This window comes from Microcaecilia unicolor, chromosome 1 (assembly GCF_901765095.1).
Source record: "Microcaecilia unicolor chromosome 1, aMicUni1.1, whole genome shotgun sequence".
In the NCBI taxonomy this organism is placed as follows: domain Eukaryota; kingdom Metazoa; phylum Chordata; class Amphibia; order Gymnophiona; family Siphonopidae; genus Microcaecilia; species Microcaecilia unicolor.
The window spans coordinates 194,319,882-194,346,591 of NC_044031.1; the positions used below are offsets into that span (position 1 = coordinate 194,319,882).

The 26,710-nt window shown below is 43.2% G+C and overlaps 1 protein-coding gene across 1 annotated transcript in view; it reads left to right on the forward strand.

The window, feature by feature from the left end:
• PDCD6IP (programmed cell death 6 interacting protein) overlaps positions 1 to 26,710 on the forward strand; it is a 203,604-nt gene that overhangs the window by 38,647 nt on the left and 138,247 nt on the right. The window contains 3 exon segments of the mRNA XM_030203495.1: positions 12,145 to 12,245; positions 15,951 to 16,067; positions 26,470 to 26,692. Of these exon segments, the coding sequence (XP_030059355.1) occupies positions 12,145 to 12,245; positions 15,951 to 16,067; positions 26,470 to 26,692 (441 nt within the window).

Here is a 26,710-nt window from a genome sequence, read left to right on the forward strand (position 1 = left end):
ACAGAGAGTGTGAGAGTGAGTTGTAGTTCTTCCTGTCACAGTGTATTGTAAATGGCTCCTTATAGCCTTTTGTGTTAGGCAGCAAATCAGTGCTCGTTTTTTATTTGCCTGCCCCCACTCCCTTCTTCTAATATTCTGTGTGTGTTTGTGTGAGAGAGTGAGTGAGTGAGTGAGAAAGTGTGTCTCTCTGGGAAAGAGACAGAGAGCGTGAGAGTGAGCTGTCACAGTGGTGGGGGTCAGTGGCTCCTTTTATCAATTTGTGTTAAGTAGCAAATCTGGGTTTGTTTTTTATTTGCCTTCCCCCACCCCTTCTTCTAATGTTGTATGTGTGTCTGTGTGTGAGAGTAAGTGAGAGAGAAAGCGTGTCTCTGTGGAAAACAGACAGAGAGTGTGAGAGTGAGTTGTAGTTCTTCCTGTCACAGTGTATTGTAAATGGCTCCTTATAGCCTTTTGTGTTAGGCAGCAAATCAGTGCTCGTTTTTTATTTGCCTGCCCCCACTCCCTTCTTCTAATATTCTGTGTGTGTTTGTGTGAGAGAGTGAGTGAGTGAGTGAGAAAGTGTGTCTCTCTGGGAAAGAGACAGAGAGCGTGAGAGTGAGCTGTCACAGTGGTGGGGGTCAGTGGCTCCTTTTATCAATTTGTGTTAAGTAGCAAATCTGGGTTTGTTTTTTATTTGCCTTCCCCCACCCCTTCTTCTAATGTTGTATGTGTGTCTGTGTGTGAGAGTAAGTGAGAGAGAAAGCGTGTCTCTGTGGAAAACAGACAGAGAGTGTGAGAGTGAGTTGTAGTTCTTCCTGTCACAGTGTATTGTAAATGGCTCCTTATAGCCTTTTGTGTTAGGCAGCAAATCAGTGCTCGTTTTTTATTTGCCTGCCCCCACTCCCTTCTTCTAATATTCTGTGTGTGTTTGTGTGAGAGAGTGAGTGAGTGAGTGAGAAAGTGTGTCTCTCTGGGAAAGAGACAGAGAGCGTGAGAGTGAGCTGTCACAGTGGTGGGGGTCAGTGGCTCCTTTTATCAATTTGTGTTAAGTAGCAAATCTGGGTTTGTTTTTTATTTGCCTTCCCCCACCCCTTCTTCTAATGTTGTGTGTTTGTGTATATGTGTCTGTGTGTGAGAATGAGAGAAAATGTGTGTCTCTGTTGGAAAGACACAGAGAGCGTGATAGTCAGCTGTTAGTACTCCCTGTCACAGTGGAGGGTCAGTATCTCCTTGTAGGCAGTTATTGCAGCTGTTAAAAAGTGTGGCTCGTTTTTTCAGTCGCGTGCGTCCTCCCTCCCTCCCTCCCTCGCGCATACACCGCCCTTTCTGCTGACTCGCGCTGTTCTGTGTGCCAAAGGTTCGGGACAGATATGCCATTGCTTCAGGCAGCAAAGCAGGACTCGTGTGTGTGTGTGTGTGTGTGTGTGTGTGTGTGTGTGTGTGCACGCAGCGAGCGAATGCACCTCTTTACCTTTCGCTGTGGGTCCGATAACGTTGTTGGATTCCTGGTTGGTCATGTTCTGCTTCTGTCCTTGGTTTCGCGTCGCCCACCTTGCTGGACCGGCTCCCTGGAACATCGCGGTTTTCTCCTTGGTTAACTTATCCTCTCAGAGGTGTCTGCAGCGGCTCCGCCCCGGCTCCTACCGCTTCTGCCCATTGGTTAGCCTTGCGGAAGTGGCTGCAGTGACTCCGCCCTGGAACGTTGCGCCTCTGCCCATTGGTGTACGTTGTACAACTCGCCGCAGCGGCTCCTCCCATGGATGTCTCGCTTCTGCTCCGCCCAGCATAATGGATTGGAAGTCGCCGCAGTGACTCCGCCCTGGAATGTTGCGCTTCTGCCCATTGGTGTAGGTTGTACAACTCGCCGCAGCGGCTCCTCCCATGGATGTCTCGCTTCTGCTCCGCCCAGCATAATGGATTGGAAGTCGCCGCAGTGACTCCGCCCTGGAATGTTGCGCTTCTGCCCATTGGTGTAGGTTGTACAACTCGCCGCAGCGGCTCCTCCCATGGATGTCTCGCTTCTGCTCCGCCCAGCATAATCGCGTTTCTCGCCGTTCCTTCTTATATTTCTTATAACGCCGCGCGAGGGGTGCTTCTACGCATGCGCGGAACGTTAAGAACATACTCCCTACTGCGCATTTGCGGGTGAGTCGGTCACTCGCAATTTATAGGTTTGATATTTATAGTTATCTGAAAATGCTCCCAAGGTTTAAACCTGTAATTGAAATACATATGTTGAATGTGCAAGTTGGTAAAATTTAATTAACATTTAAATATAATTCAAATAATAAAAAAAATATTTTCATTTTATTGTTAAACTCCCTGGTTGATGTTGAGTCATTTTGGGGAAACATTGTGACATATTTGGTACCATCATTGTAATACCTTGCTCTGCCACCAGGGGGTTTACATACAGTAACCATAACTAAAAAATTGGTGTATTTTAAAAGCATCAGTTACTTTGCCTATCTAAACTTATTTAGTTTTGGATTTTGTGAGATTTGATACCAGTTGAGTTCCTTAAGAACAATAATGTTGAAAAGCATTTATCCAGTTAACTTTTGGAATTAACAGGGCCATTTTTCCCAGTTATTATATGTCCCATTTAAAATTAGGAGGCGTTGGAGGCATAGTAGAGGCAGAGTTAAACTTGAGTAGAATAGAGGCAATATTCAGGTAAATTGGTCACAGATATTGCAGGCCTTCTATATCCAGATACCTGGATCTCCTTCTTTTTTCCACTGTTAGCATTTCTGACATAAGTTATCTGGATACCTTTAACTGACTGTCATTCAGCTGAATATTGGCTCTATTGAGTTTTGTTGCTGTTCATGGGTTTTCTCTTATTTTTTTAAAATTGTTCTTTGTCTTAATCCATTTAAAATTTTCTATTTAAAGAATTTCCAAATCATGCATTTAATTTAAAAAAAGGGGTTCTGTATCTTGTATGATTTTTGGGGGGATAATTGATAGTTACAATGTGGACACGACTATATTACCTTTTAAATTCCAGAACTGCAGGGTTTGTCACTTCATTTTCCTCATAAATTTTATGCGGCTGCCTTGCTTACTAAGATGATGCATTTCTCATTCAGAATATCTTGGACACTGTGTGGCCGATGTTCAAAAGTCCCCATTAAAAACTGTGTCCGTTTAGATCCATGGTAGAAGTTACTGATTTTGAAGTAGTGAGCGATGCTAAAGGAAATCACATGCAAATGAGATTCACGTAAATGTAGTAAGCAGCTTGGTAGGGAAAGCACCTAGCACTTATGCAGAACAGTTTCTTGGTAAGTGTCCATATTCTGCACATGCCCAGGAATCCCGCTGCTGTACTCTCTCCTTTCTTCTGTAGTACTTGCTGGCTTCACTGTCCCCCCTGTCTCCTTTCTTCTGCAACTCTGATTTTGGCGTCGTTTTCCCCCTGCAGTTTAATTGCCTTCCCTTGGGGCTGCCCACGATTTTTGCTTGTGAATCTCTTCCTTGCTAGAAGTCCCCCAGCTGATGTCATAGGGGCTTTCCTCCAGCTGATTGGCTGTCTGCCCTTATGATGTCAGCTGGGAGGGGATGGAGAAACAAGCAGACAGCCAATCGGTAGATGTCATCAAGGGGGGTGCTTTCAGCAAGGAGGCGATTCCCAAGCAAAATTATAAGGGGCAGCCTGAGGGGAAGACAAGTAAACTACAGGAGGAAGATGGAGCCAACATCAGAGCAACTTTCTAGTGAAAAGAAATCTCCTTGCTGAAAACTCCTCCCCCACTTCTCTCTCCGTTCCACTAAGCTGTTTTCTGCCCTCTGACAAGTTTTGCTATTGAAAAATGCAAGCAAAGTGCTTCTCCCAGAAGTTGACCACACACAATGACAGCTCCAGACCTTCCAGAATATTTTGCACATTAAAGGTAGGCACTCCTTTTTGTACATCGCTTGGAATGCTTATTTTAATAAGAACGTAAGAACCATAAGCACCGCCATACTGGGAAAAGACCAAGGGTCCATCAAGCCCAGCATCCTGTCTCCAACAGTGGCCAATCCAGGCCTCAAGAACCCAGCAAAAACCCCCAAACAAAACAAAAATTTAAATTAATAATGTTCAATGGACTTTTCCTTCAGGAATCTGTCTGAACCCCCTTTAAACTCAGCAAGGCCAACTGCTGTCGCTACATTCTCCGGCAACGAGTTCCAGAGTCTAACTACACGCTGAGTAAAGAAAAACTTTCTCCTATTTGTTTTAAATCTACCACATTCTAGCTTCATCTTATGTCCCCTGGTTCTATTATTGTTAGAAAGTGTAAACAAATACTTCGCGTCTGTCTGCTCCATTCCACTCATTATCTTGTAGACTTCTATCATATCACCCTTCAGCCGCCTCTTCTCCAAGCTGAAGAGCCCTAATCGTCTTAGCCTTTCCTCATAGGGAAGTCCTCCCATCCCTTTTACCATTTTCGTCGCCCTTCTCTGCACCTTCTCCAATTCCTTTTTATCTTTTTTGAGGTGCGGCGACCAGAACTGAACACAATACTCAAGGTGTGGTCTCACCATGGAGCGATACAACGGCATTATAACATCCTCATGTTTGTTTTCCATCCCTTTCCTAATAATACTCAACATTCTGTGGGCTTTCTTAGCTGCTGCAGCACACTGAGCAGAAGATTTCAACGTCTTATCCACATGACTCCCAGATCCCTTTCTAGGTCTGTAACTCCTAACGAGGAACCTTGCGTGACATAGCTGTAATTCGGGTTCCTCTTCCCACATGCATCACTTTGCACTTGTCAACATTGAACTTCATCTGCCACTTGGACGCCCAATCTCCTAGCCTCGCGAGGTCCTCCTGTAATCTTTCACACTCCTCATGCGACTTGATGGCCCTGAATAACTTTGTGTCATCTGCGAATTTAATTACCTCACTAGTTACTCCCATCTCTAGGTCATTTATAGATATATTAAAAAGCAGCGGTCCCAGCAGCACAGACCCCTGAGGAACCCCACAAACTATCCTTCTCCATTGAGAATACTGACCATTCAACCCCACTCTCTGCTTCCTATCTTTCAATCAGCTCTTAATCCACAATAATACCCTACCTCCAATCCCATGACTCTCCAGTTTCCTCTGGAGTCTTTCATGAGGCACTTTGTCGAACGCCTTCTGAAAATCCAGATACACAATATCCACCGGCTCCCCATTGTCCACGTTTGTTCACCCCCTCAAAAAAATGCAGTAGATTGGTGAGGCAAGACCTCCCTTCACTAAATCCGTGCTGACTTTGTCTCATGAGCCCATGTTTTTGTATGTGCTCTGTTATTTTATTCTTAATAGCCTCTACCATTTTGCCCGGCACCGACGTCCGACTCACCGGTCTATAATTTCCCGGATCTCCTCTGGAACCTTTTTTAAAAATCGGTGTTACATTGGCCACCCTCCAGTCTTTCGGTACCTCACCTGATTTTAGCGATAGATTGCATATTACTAACAGTAGCTCTACAAGTTCATTTTTCTGTTCTATTAATACTCTTGGATGAATACCATCCGGTCCTGGTGATTTACTACTCTTCCATTTGCAGAATTGACCCATTACATCCTCCAAGTTTACAGAGAATTCGTTTAGTTTCCATGACTCGCCCGCTTCGAGTAGCCTTTCCGGTACCGGCGTCCCTCCCAAATCCTCCTCGGTGAAGACAGAAGCAAAGAATTCATTTAACTTCTCCACTACGGCTTTGTCTTCTCTGATCGCCCCTTTAACACCACCGTCGTCCAGTGGCCCAACCGATTCTTTGACTGACTTCCTGCTTTTGATGTATGTAAAAAATGTTTTACTATGTGTTTTCGCTTCTAACGCTAACTTTTTTTCTAAGTCCTTTTTCGCCCTCCTTATCTCCGCTTTCCATTTGGCTCGGCATTCCTTATGTTTTATCTTATTATTTTCAGTCGGTTCTCTTCTCCATTTTCTGAAGGATTGTTTTTTGGCTCTAATGGCTTCCTTTACCTTACTGTTTAGCCACGCCGGCTGATGATTGGTCTTTTTTTTTTCCTTTTTTTCTAATGCGCGGAATATATTTGTCCTGTACCTCTAGGATGGTGTTTTTGAACAGCTTCCACGCCTGTTGCAAGTTTTTTACCCTGTGAGCTGCTCCTTTTAGTCTTTTTTTTTTCACCGTTTTTCTCATTTTATCGTAATCTCCTTTTTGTAAAATTAAACGCTAGTGTATTTGATTTTCTAAGATCACTTACTTCAAAGCCAATATCAAAACTGATCATATTATGATCACTGTTATCAAGTGGCTCTCACACCGTTACCCCCCCGCACCAGATCATGGGCTCCACTAATGACTAAGTCTAGTATTTTTCCTTCTCTCATCGGCTCCTGAAACAGCTGTTCCATGAAACTGTCCCTGATTTCATCAAGGCACAAAAGAGAGGGAATACAGTATACAAGAACAACCAAACAAAGCAAACACTGGGCCTTCAGGATTGAGAAAAATGTAGTTCTTTATTTATAATGGAGACCCGACACGGTCCGTGTTTCGGCGTACAAACGCCTGCATCAGGGGTCTAATATAAAAATACATAAAAATATATCAATAAAAAATATACATATATGTGATGTATATAGAACACAATAGTACAGAACCAACATCAAAGTAATATCTAAAAGTTAAAATACATGTGCAATCCTACATGAACATACATTCACATGTACACTTAAAAATAAAAATAAAATAAAACTTAATGGTCATAATTTAAAAAGATATAAATCGATTATCATATATACAATCCTACATGAACATACATACACATATACATATAAAAAGGTAATAAAATATAAAAATATAAAAAACATCATTATCAAGGCCTGAGGAATATACATTCATACATATGTCTACATATATATATATATATATCCACATTTACACATGCCTGTTCATAAACATCAGAGCATATCCACGTACATACACATATGCACACAATAATGTCATATTTCATATTCATGTGTACAGGTGTGTGAAAAGCTCGACATATAAAGTGAGCTTATGGACTTATGGTGCACACCCACAGATGCTCATATCATATACACAACCTTATTACAGCATCACCAACTTAAAAATAGATATAAAGAAATCAAGCCTTACCAAGGGACTCCTATAGGTCAGCAAGATAATAAGTTGACAAAGATGTGGAATGAACAATCAGGTTATGTTACCTAATGTAAAAAAGAATAGAATATTCAGACTCAACAGCTAATAAACAAAACCCAACCTTTCTTAACCGATGTTTATACTGATAATTACACACCTGTATGTATAATAAGCCAAAATACTATCCCCTCATATCCCAAAGCAGTCATGCTCATCGTTTCCACCTAACAAACTCATCACTGACGTCAAGGTATTCCTCCAAATTTCATAGTATGATGACAATGTGTCTCCATGCATCCACATGCAATAAATAGACAGTGCCAGCACCCTTATTGTGTATTAGATGAAATAAACGTCTGCTATATCGACAGCTTTTAAGTACTGTTTTGCACATGTGCTCACTTGTGGCGGTTTATGCGATTGAAGGCGTCCTACAAACGAGCTGTCGATATAGCGGGTAAGATCTTAAGTTCTCCATTTTAAGAACAAACTCTTAGACAACGGGATCTGCTTCAATGTGCTTTTATGCGGTGTTGAATAATTGTTGGTCTCTCCGTCTGCTAAAGCATTTCAAAGCAGACGTTTATTTCATCTAATACACAATAAGGGTGCTGGCACTGTCTATTTATTGCATGTGGATGCATGGAGACACATTGTCATCATACTATGAAATTTGGAGGAATACCTTGACGTCAGTGATGAGTTTGTTAGGTGGAAACGATGAGCAGGAAATTTAAACCTAACCGCGTCACACCTCCTGCAAAAGGACGCCCCGCCCCAGGAACAGACTGCTCCAATCCGTTCACCCCAGCTCGGCCTCTGGGAGTGGCTACTTGTGAGTTAGTAATAAGCATTCCATTCAGTATTGCGATTTAAACCCTTTGGTTCCACTGTCTGTAATAAATGGATCCAGTATTGTTCTTTTCTCCATAAAATGTTTTTAATATCCCCCCCTCTCTTTCCCAATATCACTTGGTCAATAACCATACAGGTAAGTTGGTCAAATTGATGTTGAAAATGAACACAATGGCGTGTCATCGGTGCTTCTAACTTCGACTTAGTCACACAATGGCGATGTGCTATGACTCTGGTTTTGAATTGTCGTGTGGTATGACTCACATACATCAAACCACAAGGACACCAGAAAACATATATCACATTAACAGAATCACAGGAAGTATTACATCTTATCTCAAAATTCTTGCCTGTTGTGGAACTAAATGAGGATCCTTCTTTCGTTATTGAACAAATAGAACAATGACCACATCTCTGATGTCGTCCTACAATATTCTGCTTTTGAGTCCATACATCCGCGTAACTGAAGTGATCTTGTAAGTTCCGATTACGAGAAAAAGACATCATTAAATGATGATCTCAAAACGCTGGCTGTGTTGACATAATATTCCAATGTTTCCTCATGATTGTAGCAATTTGTGGAGACCGACTTGTGTATTTTAATATACAAGCAGTAACTTTTAAATCTCCCTTTTGCTGTTGATTTGTATGTTCATGCTCAATCGGATGTAATAGAAAGTCTCTATGATTATGTAGAGCTCGTTTATATGAATATTTAATTAATTTATCAGGATATCCCCTTTCTTTAAACTTTGTTTTTAACTTACTTGAGGATTCTTGATATTGTTCCGTGGTATCACAGATCCTACGATATCGGAGGAACTGGGAAAACGGTAAACTTCGTTTTAGATGGTATGGATGCATACTGTCAAACCTCAACAATGAATTCCTATCAGTGTTTTTGACAAATACATCCGTTCTTAAGGTCCCATGTTCTTTTTTAATTAATACATCCAAAAAATTGATGAACTCAAACTGACAGTTACTCTCGAATTTGATCGATGCATGACATCCATTCAAACAAAACACAAAATCTTCCAGGTCCCCCTGTGTGCCTTGCCAAAGCACAAAAACATCGTCAATATAACGACCCCAGTGTCTAACTTTAGAAAACCCCTCCGCCGTATACACAAATTTTTTCTCATATTGACCCATAAAGATATTCGCTATTGAGGGGGCAAACGAAGCTCCCATGGCAATGCCCGAGATTTGAAGATAAAAATCGTTGTTAAAAATGAAATGATTATTATACAACGCAATCTCCACTAGCTGTAATATAAATTCTGTGGGTACTGTGTGGGGGCGGGGGCGATCCTCTAGTGCTATTGCCACAGCCTCCATGGCTTCTCTCTGGGGAATCGAAGTATATAATGAATGGACATCCAAAGTAACCAACAATGTCTCTTCATTGATGTTTAATCCTGATAATATCTGCAGAAAATGCGAGGTGTCTTTAATGTATGCTGGTATACTTTGGACCAGAGGTCGTAGAAAAAAATCTGTGTATTTGCACGATCTTTCCAATAGAGAGTTTCTAGAGGAAACAATGGGTCTCCCCGGGGGAGAGGGTACACGTTTATGGATTTTAGGGACCGTGTAAAAGATGGGAATAACTGGATGTAAAGGGCAAAGAAATTCTCTTTTTTTTTTTTTTTTTTTTTAATATATTCCTCAGGCCATGATAATGATGTTTTTTATATTTTTATATTTTATTACCTTTTTATATGTATATGTGTATGTATGTTCATGTAGGATTGTATATATGATAATCGATTTATATCTTTTTAAATTATGACCATTAAGTTTTATTTTATTTTTAAGTGTACATGTGAATGTATGTTCATGTAGGATTGCACATGTATTTTAACTTTTAGATATTACTTTGATGTTGGTTCTGTACTATTGTGTTCTGTATACATCACATATATGTATATTTTTTATTGATATATTTTTATGTATTTTTATGTTAGACCCCTGATGCAGGCGTTTGTACGCCGAAACACGGACCGTGTCGGGTCTCCATTATAAATAAAGAACTACATTTTTCTCAATCCTGAAGGCCCAGTGGTTGCTTTGTTTGGTTGCCTGATTTCATCAAGAAATTTTATCTCCCTAGCGTGTACCGATGTTACATTAACCCAGTCTATATCCAGATAATTGAAATCACCCATTATTATTACATTGCCCATTTTATTCGCTTCCCTAATTTCCTTTGGCATTGCTGCACCCGTCTGCTCATCCTGGCCAGACGGACGGTAGTACAGTCCTATCACCATTTTTTTCCCTTTTCACGTGGAATTTCAATCCACAAAGATTCCAATAGGGGTTTTGTATCCTGCAATATTTGCAGCCTATCTGAGTCAAGGTTCTCTTTAATATATAGTGCTACCCCTCCTCCAATCCTATCTACCCTATCAGTACGATATAATTTGTAGATCGGTATGACTGTGTCCCACTGGTTATCTTCCTTCCACCAGGTCTCAGAGATGCCTATAATATCCAATTTTTCATTGTGTGCAATGTATTCTAGCTCTCCCATCTTATGTCTCAGACTCCTTGCATTTGCGTATAGACATTTCAATGCATGCTTGTCACTCAGTTTTATATCATGTTTAATACATGGCATTGTTAATATGTTATCTTCTGTCTGGTTATTATTTATTTTACTGAAGGCCATCTGATCCACTACGGTTTCTTGGGCATCCTTACTTACAGGGAAGCTATTCTTCCCTGTTTGGATGATATCCTCAAAAGATACCTCATCCTGAACCATGCGCTTTTGAGCGACTGTCGGCCTTCCCCCTGCTTCTAGTATAAAAGTTGTTCTAGTTCCTTTTTAAATGTTGACGCCAGCAGCCTGGTCCCACCCTTGTTAAGGTGAAGCCCAACAGATCGGAATAGGCTCCCCCTTCCCCAGAATGCTGCCCAGTTCCTGACAAATCCAAAACCCTCATCCCTGCACCATCGTCTCATCCACACATTGAGACTCTGGATCTCTGCCTGTCGCTTGGGCCCTACGCGTGGAACGGGTAATGTTTCAGAAAATGCTACCCTAGAGGATCTGGATTTGAGCTTCCTTCCTAAAAGCCTAAATTTGGCTTCCAGAACCTCTCTCCCACATTTTCCTACGTCATTGGTACCAATGTTTACCAAGACGGCTGGCTTCTCTCCAGCACTATCTAAAATCTTGTCTAGGTGCCGCGTCAGGTCCGCCACCTTCGCACCAGGCAGGCAAGTCACCAGGCGATCCTCGTGTCCACCAGCCTCCCAGCTATCTACATTCCTAATGATTGAGTCTCCAACTATAACAGCGGTTCTATCTTTTTCCCCTGTGGGCTGTAATCGGAGACATATCCTCGGTGCGAAAGGATAATACATCCTCTCTTGGGCAGGTCCTGGCTACAGGAGTACTTCCTATTTCACCAGGGCAATGCTGTCCTTCTAGGAGACCTCTCTCCTCTGAAGTGGCACAGGGGCTACCTGGCTGGAGGTGGGACCTCTCTACAACATCCTTGTAGGTCTCATCTATGTACTGTTCTATCTCCCTCATCTCTACCAAGTCTTGTATTTTAGCCTCGAGAGAGCGGATCTGTTCTCTGAGAGCTAGGAGTTCTTTGCACCGGGCACACACATATGACTTCAGACCAACTGGGAGATAATCATGCATGTGACACTCAGTGCAAAAGACTGGGTGGGTAGCACCCTTCTCGCTGCTGGACTTCTGACTCCATCTCATTAATATATGAGTATTTCAATATATTAAAACAAGCTACAAAATTAAGGATAGACAAAGTGTCTTTAGGATTTTATTATGATGTATTTTGTTGTTTTGTGATTACTGTTCGATGTAATGAAATGTATTGTGACTTAGTGGGAGCAACCTTTGCTTGTTACCTTAATTAAAACACTGATTATAAATGCATAGGATTATCTTTGTCTGCTACTGCGATTGGTAAGATGGACGCAGAACCCCTTTACATTACTCGCTAAATAACATGCACGCTAAACTGGCTAGAACCAATCAGAATCGGATGTTCACAGTAAGCTTTGTGCATCAGCCCCTGTGTTAGCCACTGCTTATGTTTTGGCAAATTAGTAAGAAGCTGATCTGCTTGAATAATTTGATGTAGCAGACATAATTGTATAACTCTTGTTTATGCTTGTGTTTTATTTCAGATAAAATGAAAGATGGGATTATAGCAAAATTGGCTAATCAAGCAGCAGATTATTATGGTGATGCATTCAAACAGTGTCAGTACAAGGATACCCTGCCCAAGGTTAGTTAAATATTGTGTGACTGTGAGTAGTGTATTATTTGGAGTATGAGTTTTCATGTGTAGGTCTGTTTCCCCTCCCCCACCAAAAAGATTGCTATTTTTCTATCTCTGGAATGTGCATACCCAGCCTGTAGCTCAGAAGTGACAGCCTTCAGTGGGGATTCCTCTTATACCAATGTGGTCTTGACCACTGCATTGTGGTGTGGCTTCTGCTGTGGTAAATACTGAGTATCTCTGCTCTGAGGAAATAAGACCGTTGCACTAACACAGTCAGTTGCAGCAATAGTGCAGAAGAAGCTGCTGATATTTTGCAGATTTCATACTTCAGTGAAACTACAGTAAGTACAGCTGACTGTTGCACAGGAATTGTAGCATGAACAATGAAGATGTGTCAGCACATCCAAGGATGTTTTCTTTTTCTTTCCATTTCTTATTTCATCATCTGCTCTTCCTGATGAATCCATATTACATCTTCTGTTTGGATTGATTGAATAAACAGTACACAGCCTTGTGAGATTGATTAAATATTACAGTTAACCGGAATGCCTAACCTGTAGGTAGCCTCATTCTCCTAGCACTGAAGTGCTAAGTTCCAATGCATAAAGTGAACATTTTTATTCTGGCCAGGCAATTTTCCTGCTGCTGCTTTAGGTTTTTAGCTCAATAGATCTAGCTTTTACAGCACCATTAGTCTCCCTTCACATCTTACCCAGGTATTTATCAGGTTTTTTTTAACCCTTGTCCCTCCCATCTAATTTAACAATCATAGCAGCAGTCCTTTGCCCATGGAGTTTAGAGCATAGTGGCCTTCTAAAGTTGGTATGTATGAACCCCAAGTTTGTGTCCTCTAGATAATACCATTGTGCAGTGTTGGGAATTCCGTCCCTCAAGAAGATTTGAATTGGCTCATGAGCTAGGCTCAGGAATTAAACCCAAAAAGTAGGGTATTTTTTTTTACTGAGATTGTAACCAAAATTCCTTAGCCATAAAGTAGTACATATAGCAGTGTAGTCATTTACCTTTCAAGTCTGTTTTTCAGTCCAAAATTGATATTTATCTGAAGTGCCAGGATTTTTGAGATACATTTTTGATTTGTACCCCTTTTATTCTTTGCCGGACTGCCATTGCCATCTTCACACCCTCTAATGAAGGCCTACATTACTAAGGTGTTCCTCCCATTCTGTTTCTGTGGGCATTGTTTATTTTGAGGCTAATCTTAGATGAGAAAATTTTCTGGGCATATCTATTTGGAAAGAATGGTGCCAGATCCTGGACTTGTTAAATCTGTTCACTGGGACCACCGTCAAGTCAAACATTTTTGTAATTGTGGTAGTCCGCATCAACAACACATACATTGCTACCTAATAACTACTATATTCTTCTGTGGTGCTCCAGGTACAGATAAGGGGCCCTATATTGTTTCTGTACTATAGCAACCTTGGAACATTATGATTTTGGAATCTTGTGTCCAAAGTATAAAGGATTGTGATATAACAAGGCTGTGTATTCTTTTGAAATTCTTCCACTAATATTTCTGACTTATAGCTCAATTTTGATGGACCAGGGATCTTTGGTGGTATTACTGATTATATTTTTGTCTTTCTACTAACAAAATGGCATTGGATATTTTCATAAATTAATCTGAAAAAAAAATTGGTTTTACATTCATGTTGTTGCCCAAGGAGTTGTAGTAAGGGGTGGTTTCAAGGTGGGTAAATCAGTTTTTAAAGGTAAGAAGGTATTCTTTAGAAAATCATAGTCTTAGTAGGTAGTTTCTGATTCAAGGGCTGTTTGTTTTTATTTATGATTAATTTATTAGATGGGGCAGTCTTTTTAGCAATTAACAAGCTAGTTTTGGTGCCAGTAGTAGTTTGGCATATGCATTTTTGGATATGGAGACACTTGAAGTACAAACATTTTTATTTCTAGTAGATATTTGAAAGGGGGCTTAAAATGAAAGCAGATTTCACAAATCCACCCATTTAGTTTGCATTTGGTAAGGGAGTTGAAAATTTTGATTAAATCTTAAATACCCAATTTATTAAGTTATTTTTCCCCACATGGGACAAACTTTAATAAGTCATGCATTTTGTCAAAGTTAAAATAATTAGTTTGTATAATCAGGCCTCTCAAGCCTTCCTGTTAGGTCCCTTTTCTTCCCAATGAGGTGAGTTGTTAAGTAAAATAGGTATGATAGGAAGAATTGAATTTTTTAAGTCATAGTACCTTGTGCATCTTCATGAATGCCTCTCTTTACTCCCCTTTGGATATGCATGCCTAAACTTCTTTATATACCGTATTCTCACAAATAATCTCCCAGGCTATTATTAGAAACACTGTTTTTTGGGTTTTTTTTAATCTAGGAAAGTCTAGGTTGTGCTACTATTGGAGGCACTTCAATTTTTTAGGAAGCCTGAGATTGGCGACACAGGACAAGTCAGTCCTCAGACTGCTGAAATGTTCATACGTTCTTAATTATTGAATTAAATGAGTGAAACAATACCTTATTATATTCTAGTCATACTTTTTAATTATTTAAGCTAAATAACTGGAGAAAGAGGGGATTGAGGCTGAGACCAGATAGATTCATTTGTATTTGGGTTTGCTGTGTGAGAACAGACTTACTGTGGAGATGGAGCAGTCTCTGAATCTTGTAAAATTGCTGGGCTGTCTTGGACAAAGCACTTGAGGAGTTGTATTAATGTTAAATTTGTATCACCTTGAGCTGGGACAACAGAGGTGAATTGCCCTGCTGGGCTAAGGCATGGCATGTTTGTATTGTTATCCTGACTGGATTTCTGCCATGTGGGAGGGGGATTCCCTCCTGAAAGAAGAGGGAGGGGGGAGGTTTGTGTTTCAGGGAAGCTTTATAGGCTGAACTTCACAGTAGCATTACTGATGGGATCTTTGTGGGTTTGCTGAGTTACAGCTGGCTGAGCAGGCTTTGAAGAATAATGCTGCTTCTTTCCTTTCTGTTTACCTGCACTGCGTTTGCTCACTGAATCACTAGTACTCCATGGTTGTGTTGAGCAGAAGTCGAGCAGGATCAGAGGGGGTGGACCGATGGTCTCGATTCTGTGGGCCTTGTGTTCCAGAGCACCCACCTGCTAAGGGAAATATTGTGGCTTGTTAAGTGGCAGTAATATTTGTTTTAAACTTTCCTGCAGTCTCCTGTGCTTGGGGTTGAGGGGAGGAGTGAGGGACCGAAGAGGAAGCAGTCAGCAGAGGATAAAAATAAACTTCAGGTGCTGTGAAGAGAGCTACTTGACACGGATGAGGACAGAAAGGTCTGAAGGGGCACTGAGGCATTTCTCTCCTTTACCCTCCACCCGCCCACGATGACTGGACATTTCTTACCTCTTCTCAAAGTTATGGCTGGATATGGGCAATTATTAGAGAGAATACGGTTTATAGTTTTTTTTTTTTTTTAATATACTGTGACTTTTTATAGCTTGATTCAAGTGGATGTTAGTCTTTGGTGATGTAGCAAGTGATAAAAGTGGATTTTGGACTGGCCAGTTTGAAAAATGAACATCTACCGAATCAAGCTGTATAAAATCATTAGAACTTCACTTGATTTAACCATCTTCATCATAAATGGACAATTCTAATTTCCTATCTTCTTCCTTTTTCTTCCTGCATCCCATGTTGTGTGTCTGGTTGTTTCTGGTTGGACTCTTCCCTGGTTAGTATTTCTATTTCCAGGAGGTGTTTCCTGTGCTGGCTGCGAAGCACTGTATAATGCAAGCCCATGCGGAGTATCACCAGTCAGTCCTGGCGAAACAGCAGAAGAAATTTGGTGAAGAGATTGGGAGACTACAAGTAAGTTAACTGCATAATGATCATTTAGAAATCCATGAAAACTTCACTTGTGGAAGTGTCTGTTTTGCCTTACGTACCTTTTGGCCATTAATTAATCTCTAATGAAATACCTTTGATTTAGATAAATTTCAGCTAGACGTAACAGTCAGTACCTTCTTAGTGTTGACCATGCTATATAATTCACTTGTCTTTTTTCCTCATCTCGGAGCATATTACTTAATGAAGTGCTTGAGCCCAAAATATGTTTAAATGTCACACAAATTTATATTCATATTTATAGGTTGGTGTAGTGTCAGCCTCACAATGATTTGCATCAGTACAGTAGGAGAACTTATTCTTAGTCTAGCATGAGGCCAGCTTATGTTCATTGTTGGTACTCTTTGAGTTGGTTGAAAAATTGTATGGTTTCTTTAGTGTCAAATAAACTCGCATAGAAAATAATGGTAGATAAAGACAGTTTTCTTTTTCTCCTAATCAGATCAGCCCAAAAAGTGTGGGTTGTTTGTCCACAGGTGGAGATAAAACAACTTTGATTTCTCCTGTATAAAGAGGTTCCATACAGCCATAGCTAGTCAATGTTCTCTGTCTCCAGCAGATGGTGTTGGATGTCCTTTGCAGTCTGGGCTGGTGAAGCTGACCCTGGGCCCACTTGGAGAACTGGTTACCCAGTTGAGCTAATCAGTCTAAAGATCAGGGAAGTAGGTTTAGGATTAAACACCCTCCTCCCCCGCCTTCTACTTTCCTTACTACTTTCCAGCCCCCTTTTTTGTGGAGTAGTGAGATAAGTACCATTTCTATAACTATATTTTTTTGAATGAAAGGAAGAGGAGATTGAAGCTACAAGGGCAGTGGAATCAAGAGGGTGCTCCAGTTTTTGCCTTGCCTCTTCCCCTCTCGTTTTGAAGAATAAAGGCCTCAGTTTTGCAAGTGTAGCAGTACTGAGAGGGAGTTCTGTTCTAGCTGGACCATCTCTAGTTCCTCACTGCATTTGGTGTCAGGAGCAATGCTTTTTCTCTACCTGTTCAGGGGGTAAGTGCAGGCTCAGCAGTGTTGGTCTCAGGGGAGCCAAGTCATGTTTTATTTGGTCCAGAGGGAGGGGCATACAGTAGTGGGAGTGCCACATGTTCCCATTTAGTCTGTGGTCTGGGGCAGAGTACCAGTCCCACTTTCAAAGGCACTTGCAGTGTCGTACTGCTCCAAAAATTACAACAGGCTGCTTCTGTGCTTTTTTTTGTGACACCATTAAAGTTGGATTCCAGTAGAGCTATCATTTGAAGCTTCGTTGTGGGAACCTGCCAGAACCTTCCTGTTTATGTTCTATGGGAATTAAAAAAAAAAAAAAAAAAGGGAGGGGACAATTAAATCGGATTCTGCTAGTCTCAGAGTAGGAATGGCCATGTGCAAGCTTTCTCCATTACTGCCTGAAGAGAAAAAACTTCAATTTTTCCTTTAGTGGTGGCAGTGACTATAAAAAGGCATTTTCAGTTGAAGATTGTACAATGTTAAAGGACTTACAGGATCGTAAGTTGCAGTCACTGCTTAAACAGGCCTCTGAAGTTGAGGTCTTTTGGAAAAAAAAGCTGGTAACTTTGGTGGATTGGCCCTGAGACCCCTGGTATGTGGACTTGATTTGTTTGCAAGTAGGAGATAGTCTGAGGCTTCCATGTGAAAAGGTCTTCTGTGTCAAGGGCTGATACTTGTGGACACCTTGTCATGTTTTTATCTTGTGGCTTGGTCCTTGAAAGAGTTTGTTTGAAGCACAGAGGCTGTGCAGATTTACTGATTTTTTTTTTTTTTTTTACCCTCTTAAGGCTAGAAAGTGTTTGACCTTGTTAGCTTATGGTAGAGTCTGGAGAGTTTTGGAAGCATGATGTGCTGAAAGGGTGTTGGACCATTTATCAGTTCCTCAGATTCTATCCTCTTTGCAGTATGGACTCCAGAAAGGATTGGCTGTTGGCATCCTTCATTAAGGTAGCGGCTCTAGCATGTTTCTATTCTCATTTGGAAGGGATTTCATTTGGCCTGCTTGTGGATATTATCTGCTTTTTTAAGGGGGCAGCTCACTTATGACCTCCACCATGTTGCACAGTTTCACCATGGAATCTAAATTTGTTCTTGTGAGGTTTGACATCTCTGCTTTTTAAGCCTTCAACAAAAGCTACCTTAAAGGATGTATTTTCAGAAATGTTTTTTTATTGTTGCAGTTTCTACTGCCAGAAGGATTTCCGAGTTAAATACATCTTCTTGCTAAGATACTTTTTTGTGTTTTACTGACACTGGGGTTTTCATTAAGACGGTTCCCTCCTTTATCCTGGAATTCCTTAGTGTCAGCAGCAGATGAATCAGGAGACTTGTTGGTTATGACCATCTGCCAGCAGGTGGGAGCACTGAACTGCACTGTCTTACTCAGGGCCGGTCTTAGCAAGTGCGGGGCCCTATGCAGACCAATTTGATGGGGCCCCACCCTAGCTCCGCCCCCTAGCTCCGCCCCCTCCCTAGCTCCAGGGCCGGCCAACCCTCCCTCCAAGCTCCCAGACCACTCCCTCCGAGCTCCAAGGCCCCCAGCTCCAGGGCCTCCCTCCCTCCCAGCTCCAAGGCCCCCCTCCCTCCCTCCCAGTCATTTTTTAACATCCCCCTCCAAAATCCAGTACTAGGTTTGCCGAGAATACAAAACACTCAGGACCTATAGAGCAATTCTAGCATACCATAAGCAGTCATTTCTACTAATCACACAAAGAAAAGGAAAACATCTTAAAACACTACAGTGAGCACTAGAGCATCAATTCACCTATTGTAAAATGAAACCAGACAGAATAGTACAGATCGTCATCGATCCTGCACAGTCAATGCCAAGTGAAAGCCATGTCTTTTTCACAAACACAGATACACCCTAATCCACTATAGAATCAGTAGTAATATTAAAACTTTCTATTTAGACAAAAATTAAACTGAACCCCCAAGATGCCAGACTCTGCATACAATGCAACACCACAGAAACAGAAAATGTCCCCTAGTACTGTGCAAAATATAAAGACAGCAGATGTAAATTTGAAAAAAAACGTAACAAATACCAATCACCACTTTACAAATTAACAAATAGAAATAAAACAAATATAGAAAATAAAATAATACCATTTTATTGGACTAATAGATTTAGCTTTCAGAGGCCAAAACATCCTTCCTCAGGTCAATATAGTATAGTACTGTTATAGTATCCTATCCTGACCTGAGGAAGGGGGTTTTGTTCTCCGAAAGTTAGACAAAATGTATTAAAAATGTATTAAAATTAGTCCAATCAAAAGATTACCTTATTTACATGTTCTATATTATAAACATTTATTATCACATCTACAATACTACTTTATCCTAAAGCAAAAAAAATATATATATATATTTTATTTACAGTTTGTTGTCTCAGGTTTCTCCTTTCCTCATCTTCTTTTCACTGTCTTCCTTCCATCCAGCATCTGTCTTCGGTCTCTCTCTGCCATCCAGTGTCTGCCCTCTCTGCTGTCCCCTCCATCCAATGTCTGCCCTCTCTCCCTGCCTCTTCCATCCACATCTGCCCTCTATCTCTGCTCCTTCCATGATCCATCCACCATCTGCCCCTGTCTGCCCTCTCTCTCCCCCCCCCTCCATTCACTGTCTGCCCTTTCTATCTCTTCCATCCACTGTCTGCCCTCTCTCTCTCTGCCCCTTCAATCCACCATTTGCCCTCCCTCTGCCATCCATCCAGGGTTTGCCCTCCCTCTCGCTCCCCCATCCAGGATCTGCCCCTCTCTCCACCCCTTTTTTCAGCCCCCAGTTCCAGCCCCACTATCCCACCAGTCCCCCATTTCAGCCCCAGCCCTTTTCTCCCACCAGTCCTGAGCTTCATACCCCCAGCCACTTCTCCCTGTCCCCTTTTCAGCCCCCAGTTTCAGCCTCCAGTCCCAGTACTAGCCCCCTTATCCCACCTACCCTCATTTTCAGCCCCCAGTTCCAGCCTCCTTCATCCACATGCCTTGTATTAGGGCCCCCTTTTCAGAACCATTCTCCCACCTGACCCACACATGCCCCATTTTCCCACCAGCCCCAGGCCCCATATGGCCCCTTCTCAGACCCCAGTGACAGTCCCCCTTCTCCCATCCAAGAACCCCAGTCCCCTCCCCACCCGTCCCCTTCAACCATCCAAGGACCCCCTCCCCACCCCCTTCTCCCATCTGTGAATACCCCTCCCACCTCAGTCCCCTTATCCCATCCAAGAACCCCAGTCCCCTCCCCACCCATCCCCTTCTCCCATCTGTGACCCCCTCCCCAACCCCAGTCCCCTTCAACCATCCAATAACCCCCTCCCCACCCTTCTCCCATCCGTGAATACCCCTCCCACCTCAGTCCCCTTATCCCATTCAAGAACCCCAGTCTCCTCCCCACCCATCCCCTTCTCCCATCTGTGACCCCCTCCCCAACCCCAGTCCCCTTCAACCATCCAATAACCCCCTCCCCACCCACTTCTCCCATCCGTGAATACCCCTCCCACCTCAGTCCCCTTATCCCATTCAAGAACCCCAGTCCCCTCCCCACCCATCCCCTTCTCCCATCTGTGACCCCCCTCCCCAACCCCAGTCTCCTTCAACCATCCAATAACCCCCTCCCCACCCACTTCTCCCATCCGTGAATACCCCTCCCACCTCAGTCCCCTTATCCCATTCAAGAACCCCAGTCCCCTTCAACCATCCAATAACCCCCTCCCCACCCACTTCTCCCATCCGTGAATACCCCTCCCACCTCAGTCCCCTTATCCCATTCAAGAACCCCAGTCCCCTCCCCACCCATCCCCTTCTCCCATCTGTGACCCCCTCCCCAACCCCAGTCCCCTTCAACCATCCAATAACCCCCTCCATTCTGCCGCCCACCACCCTCACTGCCTTTAAAAAAACAATTTGGAAGCGCTGAAGACAGTGACAGGCAACGCCTCGCGTCTGCCCTGCTACTAAAAATCTCTTCGACGTCGTTCGGGCCTTCCCCACATTGAGTCCCGCCCGCCCTCGCGGTAATTGGAAGTTACCTCAGAGGAGGGCGGGGCTCAATGTGGGAAGGCCCAATGACGTCGAAGAGATTTTAGTAGCAGGGCGGGCAGATGCAAGGCGCTGCCTGTCACTGTCTTCAGCGCTTCCAAATTGTTTTTTTAAAGGCAGGAGTGACAGGAGAGCAGCGACTTGGAGCACCCCCCCACCCGCTGACATCTGGGGGGGGGGGGGGGCGGACCAGACCGCCCCCTCCACGCCGCCGCGCATCGGATTCGTTGGGAGGGAGGACGGAAGGACGGACTGGAGCTCGGGCGGGCGGGGCGACCTGAGGCGCGCGCAGGGCCCCACTGAGCGCGGGGCCCTATGCGGCCGCCTCGGTCGCCTCGCCTTAAGACCGGCCCTGGTCTTACTGGATGGGATGCTCCTTGGTCAGTTGTATTCTCTGTCTCCAGCAGGCAGATGGATGGTCTCTCATAAGCTCCTGGACTCATCTGATGGTGGCTCCTATTCTGGGTCTCTCATTTCAGTAGAGCTTTGGGGTGCACGGCTGAGCAGTGCATGCTTTAGGAGGTACACCTGGTGATACCAGATCCCTCCCCCACTCTTCTCCTCTCTCCAGCCATTCTTCCATTCTCATTCCTCACTGAAAAAAAAATTGGGGCATAATTCTTTAAAGCCCACAGCCTTGGCTGCAGGAGAGATACTGGTTTGGGCCAGTATAAAGGGCTTAGTAATGGAGAGGATGTGAGTGTGCTTCCAGCAGCACTGAGTTCAACAGGCAGGACTCCCAACAGCTGGCTCTCCCAGGGTGAATGTGTCTTTCTTTCACCTTTGGGTCAGTTGCGGTTTTACTTTTTTTTTTTAACCAGAACTTTATATTGGCTGTACAGGTATCCCTTTTTTCAGCACCTTTACAAAGGAATTTAGTTTACAGTTAGGCTTAGCGCAAAAGGCTCCATGTTTCTATGAGAAATGTTACGTATTGAGTTATTTTCTGAGGCTAGTGCACTGGTCTCCAAGCTAACCATGGAACCTCGGTGCTGCCATGGTGGTATTTTCTCCAGGTGTAGTGTTCACAGCAAAATAGTTTTATTCTGGAAGGTGGCTGGCTTCCAACCTGAAGGTCACAGGTTCAAGGCTGGTTTGTACATCATATTAGAAGCTGTGGAGCTCAACTCCATTTAAATTGGGGCATATTTTACTTCACTCTCCCATATTGCTTGCCTTGGCAAGCAGTTCATTGCATGGCTGGGACAGCTAACACTACAGTGCTAAAGGTTAGCTGTGTTGGTTTGCCACAGCAACTCTGCTCTCTGATATTGCACACTGACACTGGCCAAAACTATTGCATAACAGCTCCAGCCACCACTGTATCAGCGGCACCTCTAGCTGTATGCTGTAGTATCTGTAAATGCTTCTGTTGCAGTTTTGCAACTTTTCAATGTATTGGACAGCTAGTGATATTACAGAGCTACTTCAATGTAGAGGAATAGCTTAATGGCTAAAGCAGCCAGCTGAGAGAGCACAGAGGTTCCTGGTTCAAGTTCCACTGCAGCTTGCCATCAATAGTACACAATGGTACAAACAACCATATTCTTCTACACCATCTAGCTATGGCTCTCTGCAACACTAGTTAGCTCCAATGTGCAGCTTTGCGAGCTAGTTGTAGTGCCACACCAGCCAATTCTTGACCCTCTTGGCAAGAAGATAGCTCTGGCTTAGGCACTGGACAGTTGATGTAGCTTCTAAGTCATATTTAGCAAGCTACCTTTTAGAGGTAAACCTCTGTTTGGAGAAAATCTAGAGAAGTTGAGTAAAGACCTAGGGAACTCCAAGTCTCAGAGATTGCCAGAGGCCAAGTCTAAAGATTCTTTTAAAACCTCTCAGCATTGTCTTAGGCTTTGTGAGGTTAAGTGCTACAGGCCAGACAAATCTAACTTTCAGGGTTCCCACTTCAACAAAGACAAGCTGCTTTCTTGCTGACAGCGAGAACTCTGTTTCAAAGTCTAGGTTTACCATTGCCTTTGGCATCTCCCAATGATGGGGTCTCGGTTTACTCCTTGGGTTTCATAATAGCAGGACTCCTATCCGGGTTTTATGAGGAGTGGACCAGAATTACCTCAGACCAATGTGTCTTAGAACTTCAGTTTGTAACCCTTCTTTAGTATTTCCGTCATTCCAGTGCAGATATTTTCTTGGAATCTCCATGCAAGCTCCAGCAAGCAGTTCAAGCCACCTTGCAAAAGTTTCTTAATTTAGGCAGAGTCAAGACTGTCCCTAGTTGCAATTGGGGAAGGGGAAGTTATTCCATTTACTTTGTTTCAAAGAAGGGATTATCTCACAGTTGGTGAGAAGGTTTATATGTCTGTGCTCGATGCAAAGAGCTCCTAGATCTCAGAGAACGAGTCCGTTCTCTTCAGGCTAGAGTAGCAGACTTGGTGGAGCTGAGGAAGACAGAGGTACATAGAGGAGGCCTACAGGTACGTTGTAGAGAAGCCCCACCTCCAGTCTGGCAGCCCCTGTGCTGCCTTGGAGGAGGGAGATCTTCTAAAAGGTCAGTATCACCCTGGTGCAGCTGGGAGTAATCCTGTAGCTAGGACTAGCCCACCAAGGGATGCAATATCCTCTTGCATCAAAGATTTGTCTTCAGGAGTTTCTGGCCAGGAGGGAAGGGTTAGGACTGCTGTAGTAGTTGGTGATTTGATTATTAGGCATGCAGATAGCTGGGTGGCAGGTGTACTTGAGGATCGCCTGGTCACTTGCCTGCCTGGTGCGAAGGTGGCAGACCTCGCGCGTCAGGATTTTAGAGAGTGCTGGGGAGGAGCCAGCTGTCTTGATACATGTGGGTTCTAGTGACATAGGAAAATGTGGGAGGGAGGTTCTTGAAGCCAAATTTAGGCACTTAGGTAGAAAGCTCAAATCCAGAACTTCCTAGGGTATCATTTTCCAAAGTACTCCCTGTTTCACATGCAGGGCCCAAGAGACAGGCAGAGCTCCAGAGTCTTAATGCGTGGATGAGGCGATGGTGTAGGGAAGAGGATTTTAGATTGTAAGGAATTGGGCAGCATTCTGGGGAAGGGTCAGCTTGTTCAGGAATGACGCGCTCCACCTTAACCAGGGTGGGACCAGGCTGCATTTAAAAAGGAGAGCAGCTTTTAAACTATACCCTGGGGGAAGGCTGGCAGTCGTTCAAAAGTGCATGGTTAGGAACCAGGTATCTTTCAAAGATATCACCACAACAGGGAAGATAGGGTATCCCCTGGTGAGGTTGCAATAGAGACCATAGCATACCAGGAGTCTTTAAATAAAAAGCAGACAAAAGATTGCAATTTAACACTGTTAACTGTTGAGCAAGTTTTAAATAGGAACAACAAGTATAGTTTGAAATGTTTATATACGAATGCCAGAAGCCTAAGAAATAAGATGGGAGAGTTAGAATATATTGCACTAAATGAAAAAATAGATTTAATAGGCATCTCTGAGACCTGGTGGAAGGAGGATAACCAGTGGGACACTGTCATACCAGAGTACAAATTATATCGGATTGATAAGGTGGATCAAATTGGTGGAGGGGTAGCATTGTATGTTAAGAAGGACCTTCAATGAAATAGATTGAAAATTCTAAAGGAAACAAAACACATCTTGGAATCCCTATGGATTGAAATTCCATATGTAAAGGGGAAAAGGTTATTGTTAGTGTACTACCGTCTACCTGGCCAGGATGAAAAGACGGGATGTGTTATCAGAAATTAGTGAGGCTAAAAAATTGGGGAACACAATAATAATGGATGATGTCAATTATCCCGGTATTGGTAAATATAACATCAGGGCATGCTAGGAAAGTAAAATTCCTTGACAAAATCAAGGACTGCTTTATGGAGCAACTGGTACAGGAGCCAACAAGAGGAGGAAAAATTCTAGACCTAGAATTGCGAAATGTGAAGATGGAGCTGGCATATTTGGCAGATTACTTGTATGGCTTGATTCAGGTGTTGACCAAGCAGACGTCTTCAGCCGTCACAGCCTGTCGTTTGCTGTGGTTGCGCCACTGGGCTACAGATGCATCTTCAACCAGCGGCTGGTTAAGCTCTCTTTATAAGGGCAAGCTGAATTGCCTTTAGGCATAAATTGGCGCTGCTCATATAAAAAAAAAATCTGGCTTTTGTTGCGTTATTTCTACATAGAATGAGAATTCATCTGTTTCCTTAAATGGGAGACTGGTCAAGAGCACATCTCATAAAGAAGAAGCAAATTGATGTGCAGTGTCATTCATATGATGGAATCATCTAATATCCAGCTTAAGCTCTTTATCTCAATTGGAATTCTTTGAAGTCCTGCTAAACACAGCTTTGACCAAACCAGAAGTCTGAGCTGAGCAGCAGGAGAAGAGAGGCCATAAAACTGCCAGGATAACAGGAAAAGCTAGATGTGCCATGTAGCCCTTATCTCTTCCTGCTAGAGGGAGGGTAGGATTTTAGCCTGTACATAGCTCTGTTCTGCTAGTCAGAACAGTATAGAAAATTCTGGAAATAAAACAAAATAAATGAAAGATGTGATAGGGAAGGGTGAGGGACTCAGCTGAGAAAAAGATTAGAGGGATCAGTTGGTGAAATGGTGAAAAGTGATAAGTGAATGTGGGTGTGAGGGAATTGGTGCTGGGATGTTTGTATTTGAAAAGGCAGCAGGAATTTTTTGGGGGGGGAGGAGATGAGAGTTGAAAGAGAGAATAGATGAAGGTTTGAAAGAGAGGGAGGATTGTGGTAAGAAAGATCTGGTGATATGAGGACAGCAGGACTGGAACTAGGGAGGGAAACATCTGTCTCCTCACAATCTGGATCTTCCTTTGATCAGTGGCGTACCAAGGGTGGGGGCGGTCCGCCCCGGGTGCACGCCGCTGGGGGGTGCCGCGGCGCGCGCCTGTGGGCTCCGACTTCATTCGTTCGCCGCAGCTCCCTCTGCCCCGGAACAGGTTACTTCCTGTTCCGGGGCAGAGGGAGCTGCAGCGAATGAGCGAGGTTCACAAAGTCGGAGCACACAGGCGCGCGCCGCAGCACCCCCCCCCCCCCAGCGGCATGCACCCAGGGTGGGTGTCATTTCGCCGGGGGGGGGGAAGGTGTCATTTCGGGGGGGGGGGGGGGCGCATCGGTGATCCGCCCCAGGTGCCATTCACGCTAGGAACGCCACTGCCTTTGATGTTTTGATTGTGTTACTCTTCTGTGAAAGAATAATTATAAAGCTTGTATTTAAAATCACATTGCAGTAGGAATACTATTTTGACAGCAAATGACTTGCTAGGTTCTGCTAGTACAAAATAAAAGGCAATGAAAGCCTAACTGAAAAAGGGAAGAGGACACTTAACAGCTTTTAACTGTACTTATTGATTTTTATTTTAGCATGCCTCTGATTTGGTAAAAACAGTGACTTCTCGATACGATGAATATATAAATGTCAAAGACTTATCTGATAAGATCAACCGGGCCCTTACGGCTGCCAAAAAAGATAATGACTTCATTTATCACGATCGAGTTCCAGATCCAAAAGACTTGGAGTCAATTGGCAAAGCTACGCTTGTGAAATCTACCCCAATCAACATCCCCTTGAGTCAGAAGTTTAATGGTAAGTTTTGAATTCACA